General features: G+C 44.8%; 1 protein-coding gene across 2 annotated transcripts in view; it reads left to right on the forward strand.

The window, feature by feature from the left end:
- Slc12a8 (solute carrier family 12 member 8) overlaps window positions 1-9,969 on the forward strand; it is a 179,347-nt gene that overhangs the window by 137,257 nt on the left and 32,121 nt on the right. The window contains exon 9 of one of the 2 annotated variants that reach the window (XM_004642168.2): window positions 8,288-8,434. The exons of the other annotated variant lie outside the window; for it this stretch is intronic. Coding sequence (XP_004642225.2) covers window positions 8,288-8,434 — 147 coding nt within the window. The remainder of the gene's footprint in view (window positions 1-8,287; window positions 8,435-9,969) is intronic. 2 annotated transcript variants of the gene reach the window in all.

Consider the following 9,969-nt stretch of genomic DNA (forward strand, 5'->3'; position numbering starts at 1 on the left):
AACATGTCCCAGAGACAGCAGGCAAGAAAAGAAGCTCCATATCTAATAACAGACCCAAGAATACAGGGCCCTTCTTTGGTATGTGTGCCGCCTGTCCCAAAGGGAGATGGTAGGCAAGCTGTTGGCCGGGGCTGCGCTGCTGAACCAGGCCTCTCAGTGGTGTGCGTGTGAGTGCTCAGTTCTGTCACAAACTGAGGCTCCTATGGGAAGTAAGTGACCAGTAATAGAACCAGCTGGGACAGCACCAAGCTAACAGTACCCTGCCTTCTGCTGCCTCCCCAGCCCTTTCTCCAGGATCTGTCCCCATCTTTGCCCTTTCCTGCTGCCCAGTGTCCCTCCTTGGGTCAGATTCAGCTGCAGTGGCAGCGAGCACACTCAGGCAGTGGGCTGTGCCTTGGATAGCATGCTAAGGGGACCCAGACAAGGAGAGATGCAGCCTGGAGGGGTAAGGTGCGTTTCTTTACTTGCCACAACTGCCACTCTGATTTGGGTTGATAATCGGGTCAGCTCCAGTTCACATTTATGCCGTGGCCTTGGTTCTGAGCCATCCCATCTCCCAGCATTCTGGCGCCCTGAAGAAGCATGGCCACATAGGCTGGGTATCCTGCCATCGCCTGTAGATATGGAAACCTACCATCGCAACGTGCTCTGCTTGGGGCCAGCTCACCTGCATCTCCTCAGCACATTCCTCTTTTTCTCTCAGGGTCTTCCTGCTACAGCTGTGCTCCTTGGTAGCCACAGGCTACTCTGGGTCACTTTCACTGCTCTGCCGCTGGTCAGCTCGTTCCTTTTCTTCTGGGTTTCCAGCAGCTACTTAATTTTGAGATGTTTGTCTTCCCAACCTATAGCGTCTCCAAGAAGTTTCTTTGCTTCCCATCTCCACCCCAGAGGAATTTTCTCCCAGGTCCTGGCTGTCAGTCTCAGTGCTATGATGCTTTTAACCATGTTTAGTATGTTGCAGTAGCTCTAAGGTAATCCAGGAAATCACAACATAATTAGCTTATGTTTTCTTCCAGAAATTATACATGATTAAAGAACTTAGCTTGACACAATTTGTAGGAATGAGATTTTTATTTTTTTTTATTTTATTTATTTTTTTTTAATAAAAAAATTGTATTTACTTAGAAGCATTCAGAATGTCAACAAAACAGTTGCAACTTTTTTTGCAATTACAGAGTGGTATTCAGTTAACAGAACAACAATTATTTCATATAAGCTGCATCAGAGACAACTGAAGATGAAAAACTACCGTCCCCATATATAACTAATTTGTGCTGTGCACCAACAAGAACCTGCTTTAAATTTCCATGTCAATTTACAACCCCCATACTGTACCAGGCAAGGTTAGTGGCTATTGAAAATACCACCAGGACAGGGCTATCTAAAGACACATTCGGTAGTGTGTTAACTATACAAAAAAAAGACACTGTACAGTTTAAAAACAAATCTTACACAGCCTTACATTTCAATTTTTTTTTTCTTCAAAAGGAGTGAGTTGTGTACAGGGGGGTTAAATGCTTTATAGACAAGAAAAAAAAACTGCGCTAGAACCAACTTATTCATCATCATCCTCTTCTTCATCCTCCTCATCCTCTTCTTCATCTTCTTCTTCCTCTTCATCCTCATCTTCCTCATCCTCCTCCTCTTCCTTCTTTTTCTTGCTTTTTTCAGCCTTCACGACTCCCTTTTTTGCTGCATCAGGTTTTCCTTTAGCCCGGTAGGCAGCGATGTCCTTTTCATACTTCTCCTTCAGCTTAGCAGCCTTCTTCTCATATGGCTGCTTGTCATCTGCTGCAGTATTATTCCACATTTCTCCAAGTTTCTTTGCAACATCACCAATGGAGAGGCCAGGATGTTCTCCTTTGATTTTTGGGCGATACTCAGAACAGAACAAGAAGAAAGCCGAAGGAGGCCTCTTGGGCGCATTGGGATCCTTGAACTTCTTTTTTGTTTCTCCTTTAGGAGGAATATAAGTTTTCATTTCTCTTTCATAACGAGCCTTGTCCGCCTTTGCCATATCTTCAAATTTTCCTTTTTCTTTAGCAGACATGGTCTTCCACCTCTCTGAGCACTTCTTAGAAAACTCTGAGAAGTTAACGGAAGCATCTGGGTGCTTCTTCTTGTGCTCCTCTCGGCAAGTTTGCACAAAGAATGCATATGATGACATCTTGCCTCTCGGCTTCTTAGGATCTCCTTTGCCCATGTTTACTTGTTTTCCTCAGCGAGGTACAGAGTCGCCCAGTGCCCGTCTGGCTCTCACTTGCCCCGGCGCTGTCTCTATGGAGCTCAATGTACTGCAATGGCTGTGAGAGCGTAGGAATGAGATTTTTAAAAGGATCTGAATAGCCTGGGCATGGAGGTCATGGTGTTTGCTTAGCACGAGCAGGGCCCTGGGATCGATCCCTCTCCCTGACACCCCTCCCCCAAAGCAGGATAAGATATGCTATTCTTTTTTAATGTTTTTGCTTGATTTGTTATAGGATCTATCTTACATGAGAAAGAACTTTACTGCATTCAATTTATATTATATGAAAATATGAAGCATTCCCCACAGACACACTAAAATAGTAGAATAAGTGCTTGCCTGGCAAGCGCAGGGTCCTGAATTCAATTCCCGGCTCCACACACACACACACAAAACCCACTTAGCTTATCACTTGTGAGACTGGGCATGGTGGCACATGCCTATAATCTCAGCATTTAGGAGGCTGAAAACAGGAGCATTACTGTGAGTCCGATCTATGTAGAGAGACCCTGTACTAAAAAAAACAAACAAACAACAACCACAACAAACCTTATCACTTGTGCTGATTGAATTGTAACGTCTCCGTACTCCTTATGGGGATACTCTAGAAAGAGACTTATTTTAAGACTCATGCTCTCTCCACAAACCCACCATGTTTAATTGAACAGGAAAAGCCAAGATAATTAATCCAAATGTTATTCAAAAATATAGCCAGAAATTGTGTAAAGAACAGTATTAGTAGGAATTAAATAGATTAAATAACATTGCAAAATAAACTTGTGTGCAGTGCAGGAAATGAATGTTTGTTACAAATCAAAAGGACCAAGAAACTTGGGAGCCCTGAGGCATGCTAATTAGCAGAATAAAAACAAACTAAGTAGGAAAAATACCTAAAAGTATTTTTTGTTAAAAGTGGAAAATCCCCCAAAGTAAACGCTAATCATTCTGGTCATGGCTTTGCATATCAGGGCCTGTGGCTGGTGAGGGGTCCCCATTGTCTGCTCAGCACCTGCCACCAGCCCAGTCGGATAGTCTCCTGCTCCCAGTGTGGACACAGTGTGGCCTTTCAGGAAGTAGAGCAGCCTCTGCCTCTTTATGGAGAATGGCTATCCAGCAGGAGGACAGGGAAAACTTGACTGACTCTGAGGTGCTGGTTAATCTGTGGAGGAAGGAGGTATTGGGAAACTCCTGTCCTTGTGGAGATATGCTGAGGGAAAACATCAAAGGGCAGTGGAGACATTGCCTCAGTATTCCTGGCCTTGTAAGGGTTACAGGACATATTCCTCAGTAACACTAAGGGGTAACAGGAATTGGATGAGGGAAATGAAACCCTTGCAAGTGATTTAAAACCCTGTCTGTAGGAGTCACCTTTCTCATTGCAGGGACAAAATACTCAACACTCACAATTCAAAGGAGGAGAGGTTTAATTTGGCTCACTTTATGGGGAATTCAGTCCATGGTTGACAGGCTCCAAGGCAGTCATGGCATGGTAGAAAGGCCTGGCTGAGAGAACCTGCTCAAGTCATGGCAGCAGAAGCAAAGAGAGGAGGGCTTGTGTGTGAGATCAACCCTTTCCAGGTCCACCCTTGGTGACTCACCTCTTCCAACCAGGCCTCACTACCTACCAGCACCTGCTACCATGGACCAGTCCACTGCTGAGCGTAGTGCCCCACATAATCCAATATCATTCAAAAAGCCCTACCCTTGAGCACATGAGACTCTGTGATGGATATTCTAGACCTAACCATTATATAGTCAGTCCTTTAAGAGAAGACAGAAGCTACTGAATGGCCAAAGTCCCTCAGTGGCTGAAGCTTAGAAGGAGAGCCAGAATAAGTTACAAAGAGCAGAGAGATATACTTAATTATTCTCTTCAGTAGTTGCTGAAAACAAAAACAAGGGTAGTTCACATCCATATCATAGTTTTACATAATGATGCAGACAAGTATGTGATAGAGGATATGATCCAGATTTCTTTTTGAAGAACTATACACATACATTTGTTCAAATAAATTCTCACTTTTACTTCTACTGCACATTTAGCAAATTTTCAGTACAATATGAGTGAGAAAATGGCTAAATCTTCTGAGGTAGGGGAGAGCTACATGGTTTACTGTTGTATTCATAATAATGCCTGACCCACGTCAGGAATACAGTCATCCTCAGGAAGTGCTTCCTGGATGGGTGGATGGATGGATGGATGGATGGATGGATGGATGGATGACAGGCAGAAAGGAAGAGCTGAGCTTCAAGTGGAATGAAGATAGAGCTGAGTTTTGATAATTTTTCAGGAAGTGTGTGCCAACATTTCACTTACTTTTCAGAAAGCTGATTGAACAATAGTTCTATGTATTAAAAAAGTAATTGAATGGCTCATTCTAAGCACAACTGTCAAACTGCACATAAACAAGTTGCTATATTTGAGCAATTCCCCATCTGACATCAGCCACAAGGGCTTTGAAGGAGTCCAGGGTGTGTCTGTGGAAGGTGGCCACAGATGAAGTCACCGGCATCACGTTCTCCCAGAGCCTAGACCCACTGAGTGCCTGAGATTAGGTCAGCATCAGAAGATGCAGAAGGGAGCAAAGCAAATGAACACACACAGCTAGTTCTCTGTGTTTCCAGGACCCACGTCCATTTACCCAACCAAATGCGGATTCAAAGTATTCAGGAAAAAATTACATCTGCTTTGAAGCCAGCAGACTCTTTTCTCATCATTATTTCCTAAACAATATGGGATAACAACTAATTACATAGCATTTACATTGCATAAGGTTTATAAGAAATCTAGAGGTTATTTATCATATCCGCGAGGATGTATGAAGTTGCATGCAAATACTGTGCCATTTTATAAAAGAGATATGAGCTCCTCTGGATTTTGGTGTCTGTAGAATCCCAGAACTAATCCCCCAAGGAAACTGAGGGATGGCCCTATAGTCTTTTGGGCTAGAAGAAATCAAATTTTCACAAAAAGAAGCCATGCCTGCCTCTCCTAGAGAAGTCTATGAGGGACAGATGCAGTAGATGTACCATACTCAGTGGCTCTCTACCAACTGCATGTTAGAATTACCTAGAGGGCCTTTGAAAAATCAACATCGGTGTCCCATTCAACACTAGTTAAATGAGCACCTTCAGGAAGATTCTTGTGTAAAGCCAGTCAAGAGAACTACTGAGTTAAATTTTTAAATTGTTTTTGATAAAATATGATAGAGGTTTTTTAAAAACCAGTCAACATAGACTGTAGTCAGCAGAGAAGGCAGAAACATGGGTTACAGATGAATGATACATCTCCAAGTGGGTGAGGGATCAATGGTGGGGCCAGCTTATCTGGTAGTTTTATAAGACCTTGAGGGCACAGGCCACATAGAGTCACGAGGCTTCCTTCGTTCAGCTGCTGAGCCCTGTTGGCCTGCCACTGTTGGTTACCGCAGGGGTGAGCATGCATGACTCAGATCTACTGGTAAGGAGCTCCCGGAGCATAGGCAGGATGAGCCACATGCCTAGTTAACTGTCCTACAGGAAAGGAAATAACAGAAATGCCATGAAGTTGCAAAGTGATGGATGTTCAGCTGATGTCCGGCTGACATGAGTTTCTTGTAGTGATATAGTGGTAAGCGAAGGAGGGTGGAGGCACAGACCTGAGAAGCCCATGGCATTGAAGGAAGGAGACAGGTGAGGCTGATGAGGGTAAGAGTGAGGCAGCCCATCTGGGGAAGAGCCGTCCACACTTAGTCACAGAACAGGTGGGCTCAGCAGTGAACCCTCGATGTGTCCACCAGCCCTCTTACCTCCCTGACTCTTTGGGGTTACTCAGCCTTGTGCACAGCCTTCAAGGGAGTGGGATTTCCATTTAAGATTCAGAAGCTGAAGAACCAGAACCTCTCATGCCCATCCTTTTGCAACCTAATAGGGCACAGAACCAAGGCTAGGCCATCAGGTGTTTAAAATGTGCTGAATAAGTCAAAGGAACAGAGAGGCCACAACTCATCCACAAGGTCCCAGGGGTGCCCACAGTCCTCTGGAGAGGAGTCCGAGTCTCTGGGCTTGAGTCTTGTCCCTCTCCAAGTCTCATCTTTAACCTCCTGGTGATTCTGTGACCCTCTAGTGTCCCACAAATATATTTTTTAAGTGGTTCTTTTTTCAATCAAGAATCCTGACTGATGCAAGATTCATGAAATTATTCTAGTGGTGAAATTATTCTAGGGGCAAGAAATAGGTCTAGCCAGGGGCTGATGTGACTTGATGACATTGATCGAGTGCATTGTGAGAGGAAGGAAGTGAACACAGGACATGGAGAGGATTGGTCAAGAGTGTGTAAGTGACAAAAGCAAATATTACATCTAACCTACCTGTAGTAGATGGAAATAGGAGTACTTGAAACTGACAGTTCTGTCTGCTGTGCCTCAAGGAGGGTGTAATGGAGAGGATACCACAAGTAACCAAACAGAACCTTCCCTGTGGGTGTGGGTGGTGACCGGCTATGGTTAGAGGTGGGCTTCTCACTCAGGTCTGGGACACCATCGCACGGTGAGCAGCGTGCATATTTTGCAAGCTGAGTGCAAGGACACTGGCTGTGCCCTCTCTTGCTGTATCTCTTGATGCCTGTGACCAGTCTGGTCATGGGTCTCTTTCATTCATTCATTCATTCATTCATTCATTCATTCATTCATCCTTCCTTTATGTACCTATATTGGGCACCAAGAACACAAGCATGAACAAGACAGGAAACCAGCTTGAATGAAGCCATGGTCTGGGTAGAGGAGACAGTGACACAGGTGTGATCCTATCATGGTGAGGTTCTATGGAGCCCTGAAGAACAACTGTAGCTTCTGGGTGGCTGGGGAGGGCCTTTTGGAGGACCTGAGGGTTGGGTGGACTCGATGCCCAGTTAGGAGTTTAATACACACTAAGTAGACAAAGAAATGTGGACAGAGAGATCTAGTGGGCAAAGCAATCATGCTGAACCATGGCTGTGTGCACAGAATCTGGAGCTAGACAGGCCAGTGAGAACCATTCTGAGGATCAGATTTGAGTCAGAGAGGTCACCTGGCAGAAGCCAGAAGGGTGGTCCAGAGACAGGGAGCTCAGATGCAGGAGGCTAACTGGCATTGCTTTTGACCAAGGGATCTCAGGATATCACTCCCAGCCCATGAGTGTCGGTGTCACTTGGGCACCTGTTGGAAATCTATATTTTCTAGCCCCACCTTAATCCCAAACTCTACGCATGGGGAGATCTTTTGCTGAGCCCTGTGCATGAGTCTGCTGATAGCACTGTCTGAGTAGCCCACCTGAGAAGATGGACTAACTTTTTTTTTTCTATTATTTTTTTTTCAAAGTTTTATTGATAAACAGATAGCAATGAGACAGTTTCAAATCAAATCGGAAGTACAGTTTCAACAAATAATACACTGCATATATTCTTCTTAGTGGTTAATTGCTGTACAAGATGGACTAACTTGAAATAGTGTGATGAAGTGCTCTGGGGCTGAGAGTGGGAAATCTAGCTGAGGTTAACTCCAGAGGATGGAGTACAATCTTAGGTGGAGTGTCAGTGGGTGAGTAGAAGGGGCAGACCCAGTTCTGAGATTGAATGATTATATTGGTTTTTGGTCCTGATAAAATTGTCTGAGATAATGAACTTATAAATGAGAAAAGCTTGCTGTGGCTTATGGTTCTAGAGGTTCCATCCTATGATCTGTAGGATTGCTTTGTTCCTGTAACAGGGATGCCAGATGGCAATGGTGGAAAGCACATAATAGAGTAAAACTACTCACCTCATGGCCAGGAAAAGAGAGTTGGGTGAAGGGAGAGGAACTGGGAGAGAGATGGGGAGAGGGAGAGGCTCTGAGATCCACACTACCCTTTGAGGGCACCTGCCAAGAGACCTAAAAACCTCCCCTTCCACTTCCCACTAGACTCTACTTAAATATGCCATTGCCTCCCAATATCACCACCCTGAGGACATGGGACAGGGACTTAGCACATGGGCCAGGACATTCAGGATCCAAACCACAGTGATGGTGAATCTGCTCTCTCACACAGGTGTCCCTGGTGGGCTTCTTGTTCCTTTTGGGTTTGTACATCTCCTCCCTGGCCTCCTGCATGGGAGGACTCTACGGGGCACCCCGGATCCTTCAGTGCATCGCCCAGGAGAAAGTGGTCCCTGCACTTGCCTGCCTGGGGAAGGGGGTGAGTGACTGACTAACTAACTGACTCTCTCTCTCTCTCTCTCTCTCTCTCTCTCTCTCTCTCTCTCTCTCAAATTTTTTTTGTATTGGGGATTGAACTTGAGACTTTGCGCTTACCAGGCAGGTGCTTATGCCATTGAACTGTCTCCCCAGCCTGTGCCACCCCCCCCCATCCTAAACAGGTTTTTCTGCTAATCCAACTTTTGGTCAATAAATTGCATAGGTTTTCCTGATAAGCACCTCTGGCAGTGGGACACACAGAGGTCACTTCCTTTAGTCCTGTCCCCTGCCTGGCTTAGGCTAGAGTCAGTTAGACAAGACATCTTAAATGGTACAACCACCCAGGTCCCTGGTTCTGACACAGCTAACCAGCTGTAGTAGCATCTTGGACCCTCAATAGCAGCAAAATTAAAAACAAACCCAAGGATCTGTGGATGTAGCTCAGTGCAGAGAGCTTTCCGAGCATATGTGAGGCCATGGCATAGGCTGAGAATCTGGATATGGGTGTGAGGCCCCCTTGATGTGACCTAGGAAGAGAAGGAGATAGGCTCTAAGCTAGAAGCAGGCACAGCTATCATTCAGTGAGGAAGTCTGAGAGGTATAAGAATTCTAAACTCAGTTCTGGACCTCCTCAACATCACTCAGGTACATTTGCCAGCAAAGAAGGATGGAACATATTTGACTTAACAGGTTGTTAGCATGGCTTATAATTGTGTGTATGGAGGCGCAGGGCCTGTGGACCCCCACAAACCCAGGCTTAGCCAGGAACTTGTCCAAAGTTCATTGTCAGATGTGAATTTTCTCCAGTTGTAGAGTGACAAATGGCATTTTAGGATCCTGAGATCTGCACTTGTCCATCATAAGGGAAGATGACATCTGTTCTTCTGGTTAAAGCTATTAGTACTTTTTCTGTGATTAATTGGTCATTTTCTTTTCAATTGCTAGAAGTTCTTTGTTATGAAGATTAATTTAGTGGTATATAGTGTAAATATTTCTCTTAGTTGGTTATGTTTTTTAGCTTTGGAATATTTTCTCCCCAAAGCTGCTTTACATGGGGTAGTATTTTGTAAGTTTATTTTCTTTGTTAATGAAGGAAGAGAATAAAATTCAAAAATTTTCAAGATATGTCAACATACAGAAAAAGGCAAAGCCATTCTGAGCAGTTTGAAGAATGTCTACAAACCTGACACCTCTGGAGCTGCCGTGCTGGCCCTTGCTGATGTTGCCTCTCCACACGCTTTCTGTTCTGAGCCCCCCTGCCATGGCCAACTTCTTTGTGTGTGTGTGTGTGTGTGTGTGTGTGTGTGGTGGAACCGGGGATTGAACTCAACCTTGTGCTGGCCAGGGAAGTGCTTATTCTACTGAGCCATCTCCCCAGCCCCAACTTTTTTCTTAATAATTTCCTCACTTTTGGGCTGGAGAGATGGCTCAGTGGTCTAAAGCACCTACTTGGAACAAGCTTGGCAAAGCACAGGGACTTCGGTTCAATCCCCAGCACCACATTCAGTCTCGCTAAGTCAGTAAGTTTCCTGTGTT

This window comes from Octodon degus, unplaced genomic scaffold (genome assembly GCF_000260255.1).
Source record: "Octodon degus isolate 3935 unplaced genomic scaffold, OctDeg1.0 scaffold00147, whole genome shotgun sequence".
Lineage (NCBI taxonomy): Eukaryota > Metazoa > Chordata > Mammalia > Rodentia > Octodontidae > Octodon > Octodon degus.